We start from the raw sequence: 22,787 nt of genomic DNA on the forward strand, positions 1-22,787 counted from the left end.
TGAGTTGCCTTTGTGATGCTCTCTTCCTTATTTAAATAGACTTCAGAGGCAAATACAGCTGTTCCGAGTAACCCACTCTCCCTGCATTAAGTCAGATCAAACGGGTGGGTGGCTCTGTCACAGCGGGGGGATTCAGACTTTATTAAAAGTACCGGCAGAACGCACGTCTATGGAGAGCAATAGAATGAGTAAAATGTCCAAAGAGACGACACAAACAACAGTAGAGCGGCCAAGTGCGCTCCATCTCTCCTCCACCGCTCCCCCCAAACACACACGCACACACACACACACACACACACACACACACACACACACACACACACACACACACACACACACACACACACACACACACACACACACACACGGCTCAAAGAAACGCGCAAGTTGGAGTCTGAGCGGAATATAGATGCGACTGGAGACAAGAGCCGGCGCCGTTATTAGAAGATAGATCCTGCGCTCTTGTTCGCTCCCCAATTCCCTCACTTATGTTCTCTCTCTCTATCTCCCTCTCTCTCTCTGCACTCGTCTAAATGTGAAAGACATCCCCTAAAGTGAGCTGCAGATCGCCAGAAGCGTCAACCCTCTGCCCCCTCAACTCGATGCCACTAATGGCAGCCATGCGCGCCGACGGGACTCTCAGGGGATAAACTTGCTCCGGCGCGGCGCGGTCGGCTGTCAGCTCCGGTTTGCATACGCAGTCCGGGGAGAAACTTGAACATGCATCAGTTTGCCTCATTATTACAACGGGAGCCTGTCTTGAGTCCAGAAGGATCCTTAAAAAATGACGGGGAGCACAAGACAGGTCGGATCGCGAGTCTCGGAGAAATTGTCCCCAAATCCCAAACACCCTCAATCGCGCACTTGTACATTTGTCCTCCTGTCTTACCTGAGGGACGAGGAAAGCCAAGAGAATGCGGACTCCAATCTTCATGGTGGGTTCAATTTCTCTCGGTGTGAAACAGATTCAAGACAGGGTGATATATACCGGGTCAGCTCTGCTCATAATTCCACTGTGCAAGCGCCGGGGAGAGAGGAAAGCCTTTCGCCGTGAGTCGCCAGCTGCCAACTTCCCCCAAATACAACTGCAGTCTGATCAGCAAAGCACTGGATAGTGAAGCCGAGACCACATCCAATAGATTTATGAGGAGGGATGGGGAGGGGTGGTGGTGGTGGTGATGATGCAGGGGGGGGGGGGGCACATAGGGGGATGGTTATGGTGCTGGTGGGGTGAGGACGGGTCTCGATTCTAATCTAAGTAAGGGATCCAAGTCGCTCAATCTGCAGTGGCTAAAATCAAAATATTCACCCCCAATTTTTTTTTAGCAGAGTTTAAAATGATGGGAAGGAGCAACAGAAGGCATTAAGCATCACACGTTACCCCCTTTTATCAGGCAGGTTTATAGCCCCCACCCATTCCCCTGAAAGGTGACTAACGGATCATCTCATTTTTAGTGCAAAAATGAGGGCGGTCAGGAAGCCTCCATGAAGAGAAATTTGTGAATCACAAGCGATTTACTGCCTGGAGGTCCTCTAGGTTTTGAAGGTATGTTGGAGAAGACAGGAGCGGGTGTGGGGCCTGGATTTAAAGTTTGGGAGGGTCATATTAATTGTGGGTGGGGCTTTTAATTACAGATGTCAATACACTTTTGTCTTCTTCTTTTCCTTTCGGCTTTTCCCTTCAGGTTGTCTGTTTATGACAAATTCATTAAAATGTTTTATTCAGAAATTATTATTATATTATTGTTATTATTATTATTATTATTATTATTATTATTATTACTATCACCATCATTGTTATTATTATTATTATTATTATACTTTTATAACACTTTCTAGTGTACAAATGTTATCAAATTACAGATGCATCTCATATCTTTGTGTATATCATAAATATGTTGTTTGTTTGTCTGCAGAATGGGTACAAAGAACAAAAGCAGGAAAATCCGGACAGAAATGCAGAGAATGAAGTCAAGTTTATTATTGTGTCAATTTTGAAACAATTCAAAATATAGTTCTACCGTAGCAGCGGGGTCTGACAACATACCAAGAAAAAGACAATGCTCTGACAAGCTGCAATTTAGCGAGGTGTAATATCTGAATTAAGCTGCTGCCCTATTTAATGAACCCCTGATGGTTGAAGAACAGCTTGATGTTAAAAAGACTATAGGTTAAAATATGAATAATTCCGCAGTCTAAACATTTATAATGATTCTTCATTTATCATTGAAAGCTGTACTTCTCCTGCTTATCTCTATGATTTTTTGTTTTTAATTTGTGTTGGGAATTTGCAGTTGGGTGGTTGTCAGATGTAGCATCCTCTCTCTCTCTCTCTCTCTCTCTCTCTCTCTCTCTCTCTCTCTCTCTCTCTCTCTCTCTCTCCTCACTTTGCATTTGTTTACACTCTTGTCAGTCAAAAAAACACCAGCTTTCCACCATTTGAAAGTGATGAGTCAGTAATGAAAGTGGTTTTGTCAGGGGGAAAGCTATGTCAGCTAATCTGAAATATGTTGTGTCATTTAGGAGACAGGTGTACATGATTCTTAAGAATGACATTGATCGGCTAAATTTAGTTTTGCAATTTAATTTGATGGTTCTGACTGCACCATTTCTGCTGTGAAAAAGCTGAGATGTTGATTTTGAGTGCAAGAAGGCAACTTAGTGTGCAACTAACCAGAAATGACCAGGAGCTGGAGGCAGAGTTCTCGGGGAACAAGGATTGCAGAAGGAGAGGATGAGAGTCAGGCAGACAGTGAGGAAGAGGAGAGGGAGCCCATCATCTCTCTGATGAGCCACGGAAAAAAACAGAGTAAGAAGTGCACAGGAAGGAGCAAACACAGATGAGTTTACTAATACGAGGAAGAGAGTAAGGAAGGATGAAGCAGTTTTCAAAACACCAATGTCCAGGTTGAAAACAACACAAGTTAAAAAGCAGCATAAACCAAAGAAAATTCTGTTAAAGGAAAGATCAGCAAGAAGAGTGATTCGCACGACTTTTATGACCCTGTCTAATTTATAGTGTCTCTTATATTAGACAGATTAAGATCGATTTTGATCTTAAATATGATTTAATTCAGAAAAGCACAATCATTTATAAAACTGCTTTGACATGAAAGAACCTGTATTTCTGAATGATTTTTGTTCTTTAATATATTTTGATATCATGTCTGCATCAAAGTCTGTGTGAAATTTTAAGAACCTTTCAAATGATATGAAAAGAATGATAAAATATTTGAGGAATAAACTGTGGTCCAATCCTTTAGTGCAATATTTCCATTTGACCTCATTCACTGCAGTGGTGACACACTTCCAAGTCATGTATTTGGCTCTGACCATCAACCCACTATCTCCTCCACTGAATGGGATGTTAGGATTTGACTCCATTAACTTTTTATCCAGCATCTTCTATGAATCAGATGTTTTATCAGCATATCATTAGAAATGTAGCTGGAGATCTGTGGTCTATAAAGCTAATATAATTGTTACATCTTCTTACAATGTTAAGAAGACCAAGTGTGTTTTGAAAAGATTGGAAGGTTGTTGGAATTAATGATTAAAAGTGGTTTTCTTTCTCCAGAGTGACTGTTTGATTGTTCATTCAGATAAGTGGTGGAGGAGGATTGGGATGGTTTGAAGGGCGCAGAAGTCTTCAGTCTTTGGAGGTTTGTTCAGAAGCTGGAAACACCGCTTAGTAATGCATCAAATATGTGAAGAGCCACTGAAAATAAGTTATAAGTCTACATATTTATCTGTCCTGATTACCTTGAGTTTTAACAATTAGTAGTTTCATAGATTCACCTTCAAATTTGGATGAAGTAAGAGAATTTGTGCATGAGGACACTTATAATGTCAATGATCTTCTACAACCTTTGTAGTGGAAATACACTGTGAACCACAGTGCAAAGTTGTTGCTTCTGTTTAATAAACGTATAATGATGATGAACACAAACTCAAGCACTTTGTAATGATCAAGTTTTGAAGTCACAAGAGTGAGCACTCAATCAAATATCTAGAGATTAGTAATGACTGAACTCCAGAAACCGAGTGAATCCACAGGAGATCATCAACACTCACGGGTGGCACTACTGAGAAGTGACTCTATCGAAGCTTCAGGAGTAGATGAGCTCCCTGTGGACTTTTAAAAGCCTTTTTTTTGAAGGGGAGAATTTACTGGAAGTCTGAGATTGCATTTAGTTTGGAGGTAGGCTAGAGGTACATTCATTCTTCTACCTCAAAGGGGAGACTTCTGTGAAATCCAGGCCTGGAGAGCAGTGACACTGTTGTGTGCTGATTGCAAAACCATCTAAAAAGTACCAGGGTTAGTTAATAAAAGTGATGGAGCCGGTTACAGCTATTGATCAGCCATTGTGTTTCATTTGCATGAAAGTAAGGAACGGTATATCCATTAGTATATCCAATGGTATATATAATTTGGAATTCATGAGTTTATGTGATGTGAAGGCTGTTCTTCTCTCTGTTATCCAAGCCACTGACCTTGTGTAATAAGATCAAATAAGAGTAAAAAGAGTAAAACTGAAAACTCTATCTAAGCCCTGTGATGAACAGGTATTTACTCCACCTCTCACTCATGGTCAGCTGGGAAAGACTTCAATCCCGTTGCAAACCTAGGGAAAAGTAGTTGTGCACAATGGATGGATGGACACTTCCATCTTTAAGGCACGCAGGCTGGTGTTGTCACAATTACTGATCTTAGTGATGTCTTACTGCCTTCAGAAGTAAAGTGGGAGTATAACTTTGATTTTGTTTTATTTTTGGTCTTTGATAAATGAAAATGAAATGAGTCTAGATTATGACTTTCAGTAGATGAAGCATGGAATCAAGTTTAGTGATGATTTAGAAGACATGAAAAAAACACAGCAGTATTGGAAAACAAGACTTTGGCTCTCAGTCAGTTTGGTGGCTCCCAATTTGCGATACTGCTTGGCAGTTTTAAAACGGTGAGAAAATGTATTAATGAAACTACAGTGTGTTAAGAAAAAGTTCTCTAGGGGTGGACCAAATTGGATTTTATTTTGCAAATCACTCTTCTTGCTGATTTATCTGTTTTATTTTTGCCAAAACCAGGAGAACAAACTTGGTTAATGTGGCAAGCCTAAATGTAAAAATGAAATAGTTTAGGTAAAGGTTTTCCAAAATTCATTTTATGTGAAATTTATCATGGAAAATTATTGTTAACCTTTTTTACTATATTGTTCAAGTCTCACTCTGAGGTGTCTGTTATCACTTGATGTAACGGTGGACAAAGTGGTGAAGGAAAATGAATGGATAGTTGGATGGATGGAAACCATGTCCAGAAAGTGGAGATTGATGAAAATTATACTTCCACCCCAATATGTAATTGTGCTGGCTGCTAATAGAGTATTTCTTTAAGGGGCTCATTGAAGCTGCGCCCGAGAAGAGGTACAGATGATATCTGAAACTTTAAACAACCCGGAGCAAGTGTGGTGTGTATTATTATTATTATTATTATTATTATTATTATTATTATTATTATTATTATTATTATTATTATTATTATTATTATTATTACATGTCCTATACAAGCAAACTGCTCAAATCATTTGAAATAAGTGTACTGAACATATTAACTTTTCTTACTGACTGTTTAGACCTAAACATTAACACAGTTTAGAACAAGAAAATACAGGTAGTCCTCATCACAATTGGTTATGAGAAGCTGTTCACTAGTTGAATTGTTCGTAAGTTCACTGGTAAGTTTGAGTCCATTCTGTGAGGAATTTGTATGTTCTCCCCGTGTCTGTGTGGGTTCCCTCCAGGTTCTCTGGAAAAAAAAACCATTAATTTTCCTGTCATATATCGGTTGTTGCCAGACTCTACTTGGGGGATAAGAAGTTCCAGGATTTCACCCATTTCCCCAATGTGAAAACCCTTTCTTCATTGAGTTGGCTGATAAGTCTTCAGGATTGAGTCAGAGACATAACACATCTTCAAAATGTCACGTAAAATGTCCTACCCCCTTGTATTTATACAGATCTCCAATTCACCAGTGACTGCTGAGAGGTGGAATAACAGACCCCCAACATGTCTTCATTCCATTTACACAGAGCAGTGTTGCAGAATAAAGGCACACAATTGCCACCTTGAAGAGGTTGTGTAAATGGGGCTAGTGACTGCTGGTTGAGCTACATTTACTTTTAATAAGAGAGATAGCAGTTATACTGCTCTGTGCATCAGCTTGTCTTAACAAAACAAATTATTTCAAGGCAGTATGAAAAAGTGGGACAAGGATTTTCAACTCTACCTCCTGCTTGCTGACAAACTTCCATACGACAGTGAGGCAAAGCATAACAGGCTGCTGTGGTTGATCCACAATATATGGAATGTTATCATTCAATTTCCAAAGGCAAAAAAAAATATTACAGTCTTTTATATTTATTTGAATGTTATTTATTAATTTCATTAAAAATAAAAAAACAAAAGCAAAGAGCATGCATGGCATTTTCAATGTGAGATGAAACGGACATTGCTGAGAAGCTGGGAAGTAGGGAGACAGACTAAAATGTTGTTGATGTTGTCCTTTTAGTAGCATTTATTGACAATGTGAAAACTATGAAATGCTGCCAGCCTTTTATACTTACTTAGAAAATGGCCTTGTTCAGGTGGCCCTCAGAAAAACATTTTATACCATCGCGGAAGTCTGTAGTCTCTGTATTTTAAAATGGAAATAATCAATTAGTCATACAGTATATAACATATCATTGCATGCATACAGCAGAATTCTTTTTTCACAATTTAGTATATATGCTTCACTGGCTTCTGAGTTGTCATCCTATTTAATTGTTAGATCCTAAGACCAAAATTAAAAGGCTGACATGGAGAGAAAACTCATTTGCTCATGCAGGTTGAAGAAGTTATCACAGGATTGTTGAGATTGGGAATTAATTAATAATTATACATTAGGATTTAATTCAGTTATGCTATCGATCTTTAATATGGATAAGATAACATCCATTGTGAATGATGGTCAAGGTTTAGGCACTGTAGTATTATTCACTGAGCACACAAACTTTTTTTTTTTCATTCTGGACCCAAAGGTCCGATCTCCATTGAAACAGCCCATCAGTCTTTCTTAGGGGACAGAGCTGTCAAAGAGGACACTTCATCTTCATGCAGAGTACCCTTAACCTCCTACTCACCTACAAATCATACAGTGAAATAGACAAATGAGTCTGCTATGGGAAAAAAAGGGAAAGGAAAATCTGAGTTAATGGAAACAGTCAGAACCTCTGTCCTTTCCTATTCTATATTTCTGTCAGTTTCTTAAATGTACAAAGACATCCATTAGAGTGTATAGAATGCAGGGACAAACCTTTACATATGGCTGTCTTGAGCAAAGGAATGGAGAAAGGTTAGCTTCATACAAATGGGAAAGTCAAGCTCTCACCTTCCCTTTTTTAATGGTTGTGAGAAATGAGGACAGGGATTGTTGTGACACTTGAGGAATTGCTTTTCCTTGACAATTTTTTCGACCATATTTATTTAGGAGTAAAGCAAAAGCCTTGGAAATGTATCACTAGTGACTGCCTTCAAATCACAGAAGTTCAGCTGTGACCAATGCTTTGGAGAGGATAAATGCCAGAAATAATCTATTAATGGTGAATGATGAATAAAATGTCAAACATTTCCTGTCATATGTTTCTAAATCATAAACATTGGATTCCTCAAATCATGAAAAGAGTCATTCAGTTTGTCAGCCAGCGCTGAATGGGCTCAACAAATCAGGACAGAGATGTCTATTCAGAAGCAAAGGAATAAAAGGGATGTCTGGCCTCAGTTTGGCAGCTTTAAGGCAAAATTTCATTAGTCTATAATGCTCATGACTACTTTGTGACTAAGCCAGTGGGACTCTTAGTAGCAATACTTGTTCTTTCTGGATATTAACTAATTATACAACTCTTAAGTCCACTTCATGGAATTTTATAATTATGCGTAAAGTATGATTTGTGTGTCATTTTGATACAGAGCTTTGAGGTTTGTACAGTTTTTCTTCTCTCCATGCATTCTGAGAAATGGCTTGACCATTTTTAGAAATTACATCAAGGTGAAGGAAACATGAACAGCCCATTAATTGCAATAAAAATTTACATTTTAATGCTTGTAATGAAATGTTTTCATAGGTGCATTTAGTTCAGTTGGTGTAGCATGCAGGCCCACTGAGGCCAGCTGTGAGTTCAGTTCTTCCCATGGCATTTGCAACATCTTTTCATCTTCACTCTCTCCCACATGTCCTACATTTTTAAATAACTTTTAAAAAACCATATGCTTTAAATGTTCAGCGGCAGTTAAGCTCTTTATCGTTTAACAACCCAAAAGACACCCAGGGAAATTGTAAAGTTTGTCAGCTGCTACCTACCTTTTTTTTTCCCTCTTTTTTTTAGTGCTGGTCACGAATCATCAAAAAGGTAGTAAAGCAAATGGACAGGGAATCATTGGACAGGTTTAACATGGATGACGGGAACTGAGTGTTCAAACAAGGTTATCACCTTGTTGTCATGTCCTTCATTTGCTGCTGTGGAATGAGTCTTACTCATTTAAATTAGCTGCGAGTTAAAAACGGATGGTTTTTACTTTGGATTTAATGCACTTTTACATCTAAGATAGCTTGTCTGGAGAAAGTGAAAAAGTCTTTACGAAAACCAGCTTCAAGGGCGAGAACTTAATAACACATATTTCTGTTCCGATCTTTCCTTCTAAAACCTCTAAACAATAGAAATTCTCTGTGTTACTGAAACCTTGAACTGTATCACAAAATAACCATGTATACATGTTTCAAATTATTGCAATTCATTAGTGTAATCTTCCGTAACAACAACATGAACACACAGGGGACACTGGGAGCAATTAGCAACATTAATCTGATTTAAGCCACAAAACATGCACTCTCTCTGTCCCTGTCTCTTTCCCTGTCTCTCCATTTCTCTCTTTCTTAATGACTCAAAATTAAAGAAAGGTCTTCTTCTTTTCTTTTCTTTTTTACAGTGACAATATGCTATTACTCACAGTAAGAATTCTGTTTAAAGTCAAAGTGTCATGTCCTAACCATATATCTCCCATATGTGCAGGTGACTTGACATTTCTTAAATCGTCGTACCCTGCATGACAAATACGGTCACTAGATGGGTTAAAAGCATTCATACCAGAATGACTCAACTTTCATCATAAAAACAGACTTTAACTTAAGAACAAAAGAAGCAGAAAGGGTGGAAAGAAAAAACAACCAGTGCTCTCCTCTTTAATCTCTTCTCTTCACAGTGTGCCCTCTTCATTATGAAATAGCCTCTTCATGTAGAAGTCACAGTAAAGAGCCCCCGGCTCTGTCTGTCTCAAGAGGTCTGCTCTGGGAACCCACTGTCACCCCTGTAGATCATACTGTGGATGGAAGGATACACCTTGCGTAACTCCCTTTACAAGTCTGGTCTCCTTTATTGCTACTCCATCTCTGTTCTCATGCAACAGATGCGACTGATAGTGAGACGTGAGGTAGACTGCCATGTTGTGCTAAGAGAAAGTCAAGTAAATCACTGAACCTGACATCCCGATGTGATAAAAACAATACTTTAGCCTGTGGAAAACAAGATAAGAAACTGCAAGCTTTGAACTATAGTAATCAAAACAAACCATAGATTTCTAATGAATAATAAATGTAACATCGGAATGACCTTTCAAGCTCAAATTAAGAAATAGCAGGATAATTTGCCGAAGAGGATATAAGAAAGGAAACTGTGCACCCGCTTATCTCTGGCAAAGATGAAATGAGATCACTTTTAAGAAATGGTTAAGTGGGAATTCATACATTCAATATTACCATGATATACTGTCATGTAAAGTTCTCCACTTCTCCTCAAGATTTCTATGCAGATTAAGAAGCAGCTTCTCAACCAATAAAAGGAATTCATTGCCAGTGAGAATATTTGCAGGCAGCAATCACATTCAGTTCTGGGAGACAGGCTGGCTCGATTCGGACAGAAACCTATAGCATCAACTACATCTGATACTTATATATGTAAAAAAAAAATTAACTCGGGGGTACACTCTGGCTCATCATTAACATCATTGGCATAACCCACTCTTGTGAAGCTATGATCAAAGAGTAGAGACAGACTAGTGTTTTTAGTACATCTCACAGTCTTAAGGTCCAACCTTCCATTGCTTCTGAACTGCTATCCTTTCAGGAAGCACATGGCATTCACTCATATAAATTTAGCTGGAATGTTTTGACATAAGAAAGACGCTTTTATTGTTTCTGGTGATGATCCCATAATAAACTCCAAGCACTTTCCAGTGGAGGAACTGGAGTGGATGAGTAACTAACCAGTCACCGAGCATGGCCTTGTTTTGAACAAATTAGGTTCAGAAACATAAAAGAGTTATGAATGCAGGGAAAGAAACCAAGCATCTTGGGCTGATTAGTTTGTTAAGTCTCATTATCGTGAAGTTGTGTACTCATGACGATCCTTGTTTTCTACTTTCACATTTCTCAAGGTCATAAACACCATGGTCTCCAGACTCAGTGCATTCCAGTTTTCCAGTCATCTAATGCTTTTATTGACTTTACTCCATGCTGAAAAGAAGAAATGAGTAGAGATATAATGAATCAATGCATGCGCTTCTAACTTATTTCTGCATGTTGTCGTCTTTATTGCCACTGCTGAGAAGGTTATGTTTTCAGCTGCTTTTGTTGGTTAGTCTGTTTGTCTGCTCGCAGGAGTACAGAAACTACTGCCCTGAAACTTGAAACTTTGGAATGGGTTGATACACATATTATTTTTCACTTCAAGAACGAAGATTTAGTGGTGGGCTCTCCTCTCCTCTCTGGATCGAGAGAGTTGCTGTAGACTAATGCGATGGTGAGCAGTATCAGGGGCAACCAACACAATATAACCTGGTCACTTTTATGTTTCAGTTCAACCTTATGCCCTGTGTATCGTTATAAGCTGGAGGTAACATGCCCACTACCTAAAAGAAGCACAGAAATGTCCCAAACTATAAAATAAGAAGATGAAAATATAAGCGAACAGAGAATATCTGCAGACACCACTACCTACTTCTGGTGGGTCATGTGATTGAGAGGTGGTGCTGACATTTCAGCAACACTTTCGCGTTTTGACATAATTGTATTAATGGGAATATATACATGTGGGTGTGCTGTCAGTATTGCATTTTATGACTGGACTGTCGACTGGTGTGCACTCTCTACATGCACGTCTGGTCTTAAACTTTAATTCATCCTGTCACAGTCAGTCACACATCACAGGGTTATCATACTGCAGGTCAGTGAACAACTCCTTTGGTGCTGCTGGGGGGCTGCTTACATTGCTCAAGCCTTAAGCCTTAAGGGTACTTGAGTCATGGTATCATGAGACAAGTACATAGTCCCTTCTCTGAAAGCCACACATGCAATAGAGAATTTCGGCTCTGCAACCACAAGCTTAAGTACCTCACTAAACACTCTTACTGTATTTCAACAAATACATATTGTATGCATTCTTTGTGTCCAGGCTTTTGACTGTCTGAGAGTCTTGTCCATTTAACTACGTCCCATAACTGCTCATTGGCCCGAACTTCTCCAGTATCCCGGTTGTCCTCAATATACACAAATATATTCTCTCCCCGAAAACATCACTGACAGAGAATCTTTCTCAATCAATGACTTTGTTGTTTCTGTTGTGTGCCGCCTCATTATCTCATCTTTTACTTACATTAGTCAACTCAGTCAGGCTTGGAGTCAAACCGTTATTGTAATAACTTTTGGTGCTCCTTTGCATTAATGGACTTTTCGCATCACGGCAGATCACCGACACCAGATGCAGAAAATACTCCCTCCCTCCCATAACATAATTCCACCTCCTGCATATTTCACACAGCGTCTGGAGCAAGTACATGGCTCAAAACATGGCTCATTACTCCAGAGTGATTATGACTTCAAAAGGTTTATGAAGTTTTGGGAGTGAAAATAGCAGCTTCATTCTTTAGGCACAGTGTGGCCATACCCTGAATTGAACATTTTGTCATTTAGGTCAGGACTTAGTGGAAGTCAGACAGCCTGGCCATTTGCTTTTAGATCAATTAATATCCTACACAGACACACTATATCTGTCTTTTGTGTGTACCCTAAAGTTAAAAAAGTACAGAGTGACTTGTGCAACCTGCATAAGATGATGTGACACTGCTCATGATGCCAGCGGATATTTGACCAATTATTTCCTCCTTTCTGTTTATGCCATCCAGACACAAGCCATGATTTGATGGAGGTGATGAAAGTCGACAAGTGTTTCATAATGCTGACTGAGAGAGAACCAGCCAGCCATTATGGTGGACATCCATTATGTCTGATAATGTTTGTGACTCCAAGAAATCTACTGTTGAATTGTTAATTACTCAGAAAACAAATCGTAATTTATTGGATTTTTGTTTGAATTTTGTCCCAATTTCAACTTTTATTTTTATTATATTGTATCCATGAACAAAGGTTTCAGTTATATCATCATCAATCGGCAGGGTGGAATAAAACTCAGTAAGACGCCTCCTTTGAAACATTCTTTTCTGGGGTCATTTAAAGTGTGGAGGATTTGACCACAGGTAATGGAATGAGGATGAAGTAAAAAGAAACCTACACAGCTGAGTCCACTAGTAGCTCAGCCCACTAAGTCTTGGGCTGGGAACGGAAGTTTGCAGTTCGAGACCAGAGTTGGCCAAAACATCTGGAGTGTAAGCTGGCAGTGGGAGTTGTCAGTTCACCCCCCACCCCCACCCCAGCCCTCCCAACTACAAGCTGCTCATTAGGCGCACCTCGTCAAAGCTCCCCGTTGCTGCCTTCCCTCTGTATTTAAATTGCATATGTATAGGCCCCTGGTGTGTGTGTGTGTGTGTTTGTGTGTGCGTGTGTGTGTGTGTGTGTGTGTGTGTGTGTGTGTGTGTGTGTGTGTGTGTGGGGGGGGGTTCTAGGGACCGTATACACAGATATGTACAGTATATATACACTTAGAAGACTAAAGAGAATGTGTTACCTTGTTGAGATGTTTACATATTTGGACAATGCATTGTATCAGCAGTTCAGCTAGTTTTGTAATTGGATCTCCTTGAAAGTCAAATTTCAGTTTACATTAGTATGATTTCAGGTTCTGTGATGAGGAACTACACCGATAACATGTCAAGAATGTAAAAATAGGACAATGGAAAGATTTCTGGTGTCAAGATGTCCTTGTGCAAAATGTGATTCAGTAACAAATTGGCTGCCTGGCAAGCGGCATAATTATTTGGACTCAAAAATAGTAAAACAGCCCAAAGTATACTGTGTGTATTTGTTACTGAGGTACAGTTATGAGGTCCCAGGCATATAATGTATGAAGGTTTCACCATAAATTCATCAGGACGTTCTATCCGCTAATGCCCAAATGCAGACAGCTGGTGGCCTTTTTATTTCTTTATTTCTTTCGCCCCAACCTTCAAACAAGCATAATCTGCCACTTGAGCAGATGTTTCCGAAGCACACAGAAATATTCAGAGTTTCAGGAGAACTTCAGAAGCTGGAACACAGATGGAACAATCAGAGCAAGCATTCACACATGTGAGTACAAGTAACGAGCCTGGGGAGAAGCCCAGCAAATTGAAGACATATAGTCTTTTTTGAGTGTGAACCAGTTCAAGCATTACTTGGTATCTTAAAGATTAGATTGGGTTTTAAATAAGAGCCTTCTAACCAAAATGGTTCTAGAATGTTAGATTCAGAATCTCATAGAGAAGACATTTCTGAATGTTAGTGTTAAGATTTGGAAAAGAACACTCCTGAAATCACTACTGAAATCCAAGTGCTTGAATGAAACACATTTCATTCAAGCACTTGGATTTCAGTAGGACTAAAAATCCCTTTCAATCTGCCTGCAACATGGAGTGAAACTCATTTACCCAGGGCAAAGTTAAGAAATGGACTGATTTGTTCAATGTAAATGTATTTATTTTTGCCTGTTAAACTCATGAGTTTAACAGACATGCAGTTTAACAGACTCTGCATGCACAAACATCTGTCCTACCCATCTGTCCTACCCCATGACATGTTTAGCCCAGAGCTAGGCTAAACATGTCATGAGGTGAACTTTAAAAGACATCATTGTCAATGAACATTTCTGCATCAGATGCATTTTAATCAGCAGTGGTTGTTATTTGCTAATGAAGACAATAACTGTCATGATCTCTTACCTCTTAAAATTTTCATTTTGTGTCTGAGATGTCCTTTAGGTCAAATACTTTAGGCCCTGTTTACACAACCTGTTTGCCAAAGGGAAAGACAAATTTCTTTCCCTTTTTGTGTTTTTTGTCTAAAAACTTTTAGTTACAAGTTCTGGTATAATTTGGACACAGCCCTGAGTTTAGAACATTCCTCTGTGATTGGAAGACAGCTTTTTTCCTGTTTGAGAAACACACGCTTCTTTTTCTGTAATGAGCCCCTGGATTCACTTGATAAGGGCAGCTCAATTTGTTGAGGACTGCATGTTGCCTTTAAAAAGGCCTATTGTGTCCTAATTAGAACATACAGCAAATAAGTACTATCGTTAATGTTGGAAAAGCTTTCCAACCAAATAATTCCAAAAAAAGACATGTGTCACATTAAAAAAAAAATATCCAAAAGTCCATACTGACTGACAAACAACAGAGGGTTCAACAAAGAAATGAAAGTTCCAATGCACAACTCTTAAAGGATCAATGTAACTCTAGGAGAAAGCAGCCGGTGGATCTTCATACCAGGCAGTTTTGTAAAGCTATAATATCCGAAGTCATGAATGGACTTTGACAGTTAGTCCTCATCTTGAAACTCTTTCCAGCAGTTTTAAAGTTCAACTCAGATTTCTTGTCCTCTAAGCATTTTATATCCAGACTGTACCAGCTGTTTTGGACCATATGCTAACTAGCAGGATTGGTAGATTTGAAGTATACCTCCTCTCCACTCCTTATTTTAAAAAAAGTGGTTAATAATGCTGTGGCAGCAGGGTTTTGATTAGCTCAGGAGAGAGAGGGAGAGAGAGAGAGAGAGACAGAGAGAGAGAGAGAGAGAGAGAGAGAGAGAGAAATGGGGTCAGGGAGAGAGCCAATTATTGCAGATATTTTGTGATGAACTGATTGCTTCCTCTATTTTGCTCTCTTTCTTGCTCTCCATATTGTAGGGGATGGCACCAAGCTAGGTCTGTCTGTCAGTCTCTTAGATTGGAGATGTGGAGGACATTACGAGACATGACAAGCCATGTTTGACTTTAAGCTCAAGAGTGCTTTTCACACACACACATATATATATATATATATCGCCTGGGAATACAGGCGATATTGGTTAGTACCCCCATCCAAGTACTAACCAAGGGCCTGGTTAGTACTTGGATGGGAGACCACCTGGTATTCCAAGGCGATATATATATATATATATATATATATATATATATATATATATATATATATATATATATATATATATATATATATATATATATATATGATAGAGAGAGCGAGAGAGAGATTTGATCTTTAAAATCACATTCATTCATGAAGTCAGTATTACAACATAGTTACGTTAACAAACATCTAACCTTTAACAACATCAAAGAGAGATTCACTCAAACATGAACACACACTTCAAAAAAGACTGTCATTTGAAATGTGGGCAAAATACTGTATACCGGTATTTGAATTAAACCAAACAGTGACTGAACATGAGTTCCTCATTTAACACAGAAAAAACTGTTGACGGCTACAGTGCCATGTAAAATCCTCTTTGCTAATGATTTCTTGTAGAAAGACTCCCATGAAGGGTTCACATTCACCGCCAGACCAAGGTAAACCCTTCATGGTGTGTCAACCCTATGTTTAAGGTTATCATTGTTAAGAAGGGATACCATCAATTTATACATGTTTTTTTCCATTACTGTCACTGGGGCTGATTGGTTCTGACACAGAGTCATTAGAGCAAAGAGACAAACTCTCTACAGGGAAAGGGTCAGTATGAATTGAGTTTGATAGGCCTCTACAATATGAATTTATCAAAGTCATTTGCTGTGGGTTGAGTTGGCTCTTCCAGCTCCTCAGTCTTCCGATGAGTCTCACTGAGGTCACACCCACATTAGAGGATAGAGCAGCAGCGCGATCCAGGATGGGACCACAAATCTCCACCACACGTCCAAACATGGACATTTTAGCTGCGATGAATTTCGACTCCACTGATGTTCCTGCAAAAGTTCTTACATTGAAAAAAAGAGAGAGAGAGGGAGTAAGTCCTGAACAGTCATCACGAGCAGTGAGCGTATGACTGACTTCATTACTCAAAGTCAGTTTCGCGCTCAGAGAGAAGTATCAATACCTCATGATCGTGGTTAGCGAGATCAATCACTTTAGAAAGTGCCTCCCCAGTAAGAAACTATAGAAATGATCCTTGAAAAAGAGAGTTTCTTACTGGAGAGCTGCAGCAGCAGCTCCAAAGCTTTGTAGCTGGCTTACGTTGACGATACGATAAAATAAAGACTGCCACCAATCTTCATCATGATGCTGTCACCAACAACGACCCAAAGGGGTGATGACTGAGAATCCGCAATGCTACTAATATGATTTCCTCTCTTTATTTAGAGATTAGGTTCTCTTAATTTGTCACTGTTGATTTGTTTGGATTGTCTTTTTATTTATATTACAGAGTACTCTGGTGAAAACATTCAGTGTATATTTACTTATTTGACCATTTTAACTATGGTTTATTCTTTTGGTGTGTTTGAATTGCCTTTTTCATTTTCAGAATATATGCCAAGACAGTGTGAAAATATTTGGTCAATTGGACATTGGTTGTGGAAACTATAGATACAACATAAGTGTATGCTTCTAAATTGTTTTTATTGTTTGCTGACTATATGTGTTCTCAGAGTTCAGAACAACAGACTTTAAATATATATAAGCATAAATATATAAAAGTATAACTTTTACAGTCTCTGCTTTGCCATGGATTGTGAAGAACCCAGTGAAATCTCCATCACGAAATCAGGTGAAATATTAAAATAAAGATTGACATGCATTGCCTCCCAGAGTGAAGTCATAGGATCATATTGGAGAAGATAAACATCACATATAGAATGACATTCATCATAATATTGTGGCGATAGTGTTGAGTTTGTGTCTCTGCACTTCCCTTCTTGAAGCTTTAAATGTCTTTACAGCTCATAGTGATAGTGGGCTAGACGGAAGCAATTGTGCTGTGTGGGAGCAAGCTCTCAGTGTTATTAGACCTACATATTGAAGAAAGGCAGATATATTTTGCTGATAATATTGGTCTGATACTGTTCAGTTGTAAATAAATTAATTCAAGCTTTCATTTATTTCTTAAATATCCTGGCTTTAAAAATAGATTTGGCACTCTACCCTCACCATTCATCATTCTTTTGGGATGCAAACAGTGACCTTAGCTGTTATTGAGAATGCAGTCTAAACACGCTGGGATCACATGCTTACAACACATAAACTCACCTTCATAAATCTTGAAGTCTCTAGAGATAAGGCTACTGATTTACTGAGTGGATTCTCATTCAGAGCTGCAATGTATGAAGATCAATTGTTCTAATCAGGGAATTAATATGATTGTCACAGTCTGCCTAACAGCAAAGGTGTGTGGCAACATTGTGATGCAATGTTGCCACACACGTCTCTGCTACCTCTTTGCATCACACACACAATAAATAGGAAATATTAAAGTATTTCCAGTTCTTATTTAATGAGAAAGAGCAACAATCAGAAGAATGGATTGAGTTTTGATCAAACATGCTAACCTTTTGCAATCTGAGTTTCTAACTGCATGCGCCTTCAACTGTCCTGGTCTTTTTTTGTTGTGAGAAAGAACAAAGGAGTTGATTTAAATAGGTATGTAACAACCGCCTATTCTCACTCCCAGTACATCAAATATGGCAGCCTGGTCAGTGAACCTATGAGCGTAATGCTATACTTACCACTAGAGAAATTTCTAGGAACACTAACCTAGCCTAGTAGTACAAAGATCAATAAAAATATTTGACCCATCCATCCACCCTGCATAACTCAACAAACACAGCGCGTACCCAGGGAAGGTTCTGTGTCTTACAAAATTTAGCCTTTGTTATTTTTTAACATTTTTAACATATCACAAACTCATGTAATGTTAGCAATGTAATGAATTATGAATGCTGCATGAGAAATATGTGGATTTGAAGTTGAAGACACATTAAAACCTCTGGCCTGTTTGTCTAAATGGTAGCATGTGTGCCAGCTCTGGAGTTCCTGAAGTCCATAATGAACCCCATTGGTTTATTTGGTATTGAAGGCCAGGTTAATGCAAAAGACTGCGTATTGGTAGAGATGAATGTAACAGGGTCGTAGTCATTGAAGTGTGGTGTAGAGCAGGGGTGTCAAGCTCATTTCCACCAAGGACCACATTAACATAACGGGCCACAAAAATTGATGTGGCTGGCCACATTTGGCCACCGGGCCTTGCATTTGACACATGTGGTGTAGAGGAATGTTTTGACACCGACATGATGAAGTACATCAGGGGTTGGTTGTCCCTGTTGAAGTGGGTGTGTTAATCAGGGAGGGAGGTTCTACTGAAGATGCAGCTCCACATAATCCTTTGTATCCTGTATGTGTAAACTCTGGTGATGCTAGTAGATATAGTCTGACAGACATGCTTGCACAAGATTTTTGAAAGCAACCTTAAAAACAATTCCGTGGAAACTTCAAAAGCTTTTATATGTAGAAAACTGAAAGTATCAAAAGACACAATTACTTATCAGGGTCAGTCTGCTTATGAATTTTGGTGAAGGTAGCTTGAATAGTTTGCAAGATGTGAGTCTGACAAAAAAAGAGACAGTTGTACAAGCTGACTGCTCTATCCTTCCTGTTATTTTTGTGTCAGGATGGCAATGAAGTTGAAGAAATAATAATTATATGAAGCTCAAGAGAAGACTAATTCAAGACGACTATCTTGGCTCAGTTATGCAGTTTGTTTCTCATACCATCCCATCATTCACACCTCTCACATGCTCACTCTTAAAGTCCTGAAGTCATTGTCTGCAGCTGTGGGATGAGATGTTCTCTATTTCATCAACTGTTCACACCTGTACAGTAGCACAGCATCTTCTCGCTGCTGCTGAATATACACTGTAATATGATTCTCTTTTTGGTTCATTCCTCACACTGTTCTTCACACCTCACCACCTCCCCAAACACTGCCCAGTCTTTGTAGGTTCACCAGCTTTTTTGATTGAAAATGTCTTTCTGTTATTCTCATTTGGAAGTATGTCAAAAGCACAAGCAAGTCATCACATTTCTGTTTTATTTATGTTTATACCTGTGTCCCAGTTTTTTGGAATTAGGTTTATTTTTATTTGCTAAATTTAGGAGATGAAAAAAACAATCTGAAAGATTGAAAGATCCTTCTTAACTGGTTGAAGAGTATTTTTTACAGGTGCATGACTGCTCTTGCAATTGGGATTTTATGGGAATTCACAGTTGTTTTACCAATTTTGCATAATAGGTTACCTGAAGGAAAACTGTGTTTGTTTATATGTGCAAGTGAACATTCCCATGTTTCAGTTTTTGCTGCAACTGTATTACTGATGTGTGAGTGTGTGTACATTATTTTTTACATACAAATTGTGTGCTGTCATGGTGTCTGATACACTTTGTTATGACATTTCCAATAGAGCTGCATAAGTTTAACCTGATGATTAGACATGGAGATACAGATAAATATAGCACTGGTGGGAAAACGCCAAGTTCGTCTGTCACTGTACTTCAACTATTGTGATTATGCTAATAGATTTAAAAAAACAAAACGGAACAGAGCACCAAAAGACCCCATTAATGAGTAAAAATAACAATCACCCTTTCTTTACTTTGTCATCTCAGCTTTTTCTGTCCATATTTCCCTTACTGCACCATTTATGTGTGTAAATACTTGACTCTTCCATTTCTGTAAAGTCAATTACAACAAGGCAATACTGAGAGATGACCATGATAGAGCAAAAAAGAGCAACATGGAACCATTGGTAAGACAGGGAAAGGATATATTAGATAACAATATATCAAAATATGCCATAGCCTGTTGTACCAGAGACATACAATTGTGAAGTAATAGCTTTGAGGAAAACAAATTATGCTTTTGTTATTATTCATCCGTCCTCTATAGGTGATACTGCCTGATTCTTCAGCTCTGTGGTGGATACCAACCTCTTTCATTTTTTCTGGAAGAAAGGTAGTGGAAGTAGGTCCATCAATTAACAAAGTATTCTCAGTGTAATATAATGGCCTATTCAGGTCTCCATTTGCATTTAGTTTAGTAGCAGTATCAGCCAAGATGTCTTGTCTTAAAGCCAGTTTTTTAGGATCTTAGGATTTGATGGCATTACATGCCATTAATAACTATATAAAGACCAAATTGATAAAACATTAGTTTTTGTGCTGTGAGATATAAACCTTTTTATGTGCAGTGATATGACAACTCTACAGAATGGCACCAGAGAATTACACACTTAATATGTTACTCATGTAAACGGAGGCCAGTGAGAAGGAAATGATATAAACCAGTTGTCACAGCAGCAAATGAAAGTAATGATTCATACTTTTAATCAGTCACCTAATGTGTATAGCTCTCCTTGAACTAATTGCTGTCAATTTAGGTATTATTCAAAACTGTGTTTGCATCTGCAAACAAAGGACGGTTGAACAGTAAAGCCTTGAAGTGGGTCAGTCTGTCTCTTCTTGTGCACAACCCTGAAACCAGCGTAGTGCCATACTCCAAGTCCTTGAAGTAATTGCAATGCTATGAAGTTATACATAAAATGACAGAAATTATGATGAATGGGTGGCTGCAGTAATAGAAAGAACTTCTCTGAGGAATATAGAAATGATTGACAGTGAGAAATAAAAGCTGGGACAATCATCAGATATTGATTGATTTTATAGAGACAGAGTTCAGCAACAGAGGCAGTCTGTGTGCAGGAGAAAAAAAGCAAAGGAAGATTATCAGAAAGAGTGCGTTAATGCCATATTTGGACATTACAAATGGGGTTATGAATCTCAACACGTGGTTCATTACTATGTAAGAAGAAGTCAAAAGGTAAAAGGGGACATGTTGGTTGTGAATGCACTCAGTCATCGACTGTGAGTACAGGCACTAGTGTCATCAACAGTGATAATGAGTGTCGGATGGATGATAGATGTTAATTTTTGGGATAAGCAGGATTATCATCTTGTTTACACACATAATGTGGATAAATGTAGACATTAACTTTTTTTTTAATTGAAATGAGCTCTTATTTATTTGTTCTTTGATTATTCAGTCTTTGTTCTGGGTTCAGGATATTAGTCTGATTAGCAGCATAGCACACTTCCTGTTGAGTCTCAGATCCTCGCTGTGTTCCTCAGATCTCTAACAGCATGGTGTGGGTGAAAACACAATGCAGAGCAGGGAGATGATTATGATGGCATACGCTGCATTACACACAGTAAATCCCATCGGAGTCATATTGGTCAATCAAAAAGATAAACGTATGCATATCAGCAAGGAGTCTGCCATTTGTAGTATCCATGTGACAGGATGGATACTGTGTTGTGCAGAGAATCAAATCCACAAGGAATTTACGTTGTTGCATTACAGAACTGTCTTCCAGTATATCCTACTTCCTATTTTGCTGTGTTTTCCAGTTATACTGTTGGATCTCTAGTCATTAACTCTAAAATTTAGATTGGGATCATTGTAGTTTCTGTACATTTAGCTGTTGTAAATTTGCAATTAACTTAAATAAAACTGACAACACTGTACATTCACCGCTGCAACCTCCCACAATTGCACAATTAACTTTTTAATGGCATGCTGCGCCTGATAGTTCTGAACCAAACAGCCTGTGCAAAAGATGCCTATCCTTATCTTAAAGACTCTGTTTGACTGGATAAACACAAAGAGCCCACAAGCAGGGTTCAATAATTAGATCAATTAAGCCAGTGGGTAATCAGATGCAGAAAGAGCCAAATCACAAAAGTGTTCTTTCAGGGTGTGAAATGAATAGGCCAAGTGAACCTCCAACTAGCATTGTGCTGATTGAAGGGCGGCTTAATATGGACTCAGTAAACACACACACACACACACACACACACACACACACACACACACACACACACACACACACACACACACACACACACACACACACACACACACACACACACACACACACACAACTACACACCAACACAGATTTTTTTTCTGAAATTAGAAGGTACTTGCTAAGGAAACAAGTACAATCTTGATTGTCTGCTGAGAAAATGACATCTAAATGCCTCAACAAGACATTAGATCTCTACCAATGATCACAGTCTGAAAATCCAGATTTTCAGTTACACTTTTCCTACTAATATTAGGCAGAAAGTCCAACCTCTATAATTACGCTGCTCCGACATTCCTTCCTTATCTCTATCTTTATTCATATTGGCCAACGTGTCTGCATATCTCCAACATCTCTCTTGTCTTGCAGCAGTTTGTGTATGGATGGCCAGCAAGCCCTAATTTTTGTAGGCGACCGTGTGGCAGACAATCTTTGCAAAGGGAGAGTGAGGATTATAGGGAACCAAAGAGCATGGCTGTGCTTTTACTTCACAATGATAGGTTGAAGCAAAAAAAAAAAAAAACTTGCCAGAAGAAAAGGAAAAGGGTTGAAGAAATGATCATTACTGCTTTTGATGCTCAATTTACCAAG

At 38.7% G+C, this 22,787-nt stretch overlaps 1 protein-coding gene and 1 non-coding gene across 2 annotated transcripts in view; both read right to left on the reverse strand.

Annotated features, from left to right (window-relative positions):
* Positions 1-989, reverse strand: part of cdh13 (cadherin 13, H-cadherin (heart)) — a 370,468-nt gene extending 369,479 nt beyond the window's left edge. Inside the window, exon 1 of the mRNA XM_068313468.1 lies at positions 890-989. Coding sequence (XP_068169569.1) covers positions 890-934 — 45 coding nt within the window. The 5' untranslated portion in view covers positions 935-989. The remainder of the gene's footprint in view (positions 1-889) is intronic.
* Positions 990-16,237: 15,248 nt separating this feature from the next.
* On the reverse strand, positions 16,238-16,471 carry LOC137594622 (small nucleolar RNA U3). The gene has a single exon (XR_011035281.1). It is a non-coding gene; the product is annotated as a small nucleolar RNA U3 (small nucleolar RNA).
* Positions 16,472-22,787: the final 6,316 nt, after the last annotated feature.

This window comes from Antennarius striatus, chromosome 4 (assembly GCF_040054535.1).
Source record: "Antennarius striatus isolate MH-2024 chromosome 4, ASM4005453v1, whole genome shotgun sequence".
Classification (NCBI taxonomy): Eukaryota; Metazoa; Chordata; class Actinopteri; order Lophiiformes; family Antennariidae; genus Antennarius; species Antennarius striatus.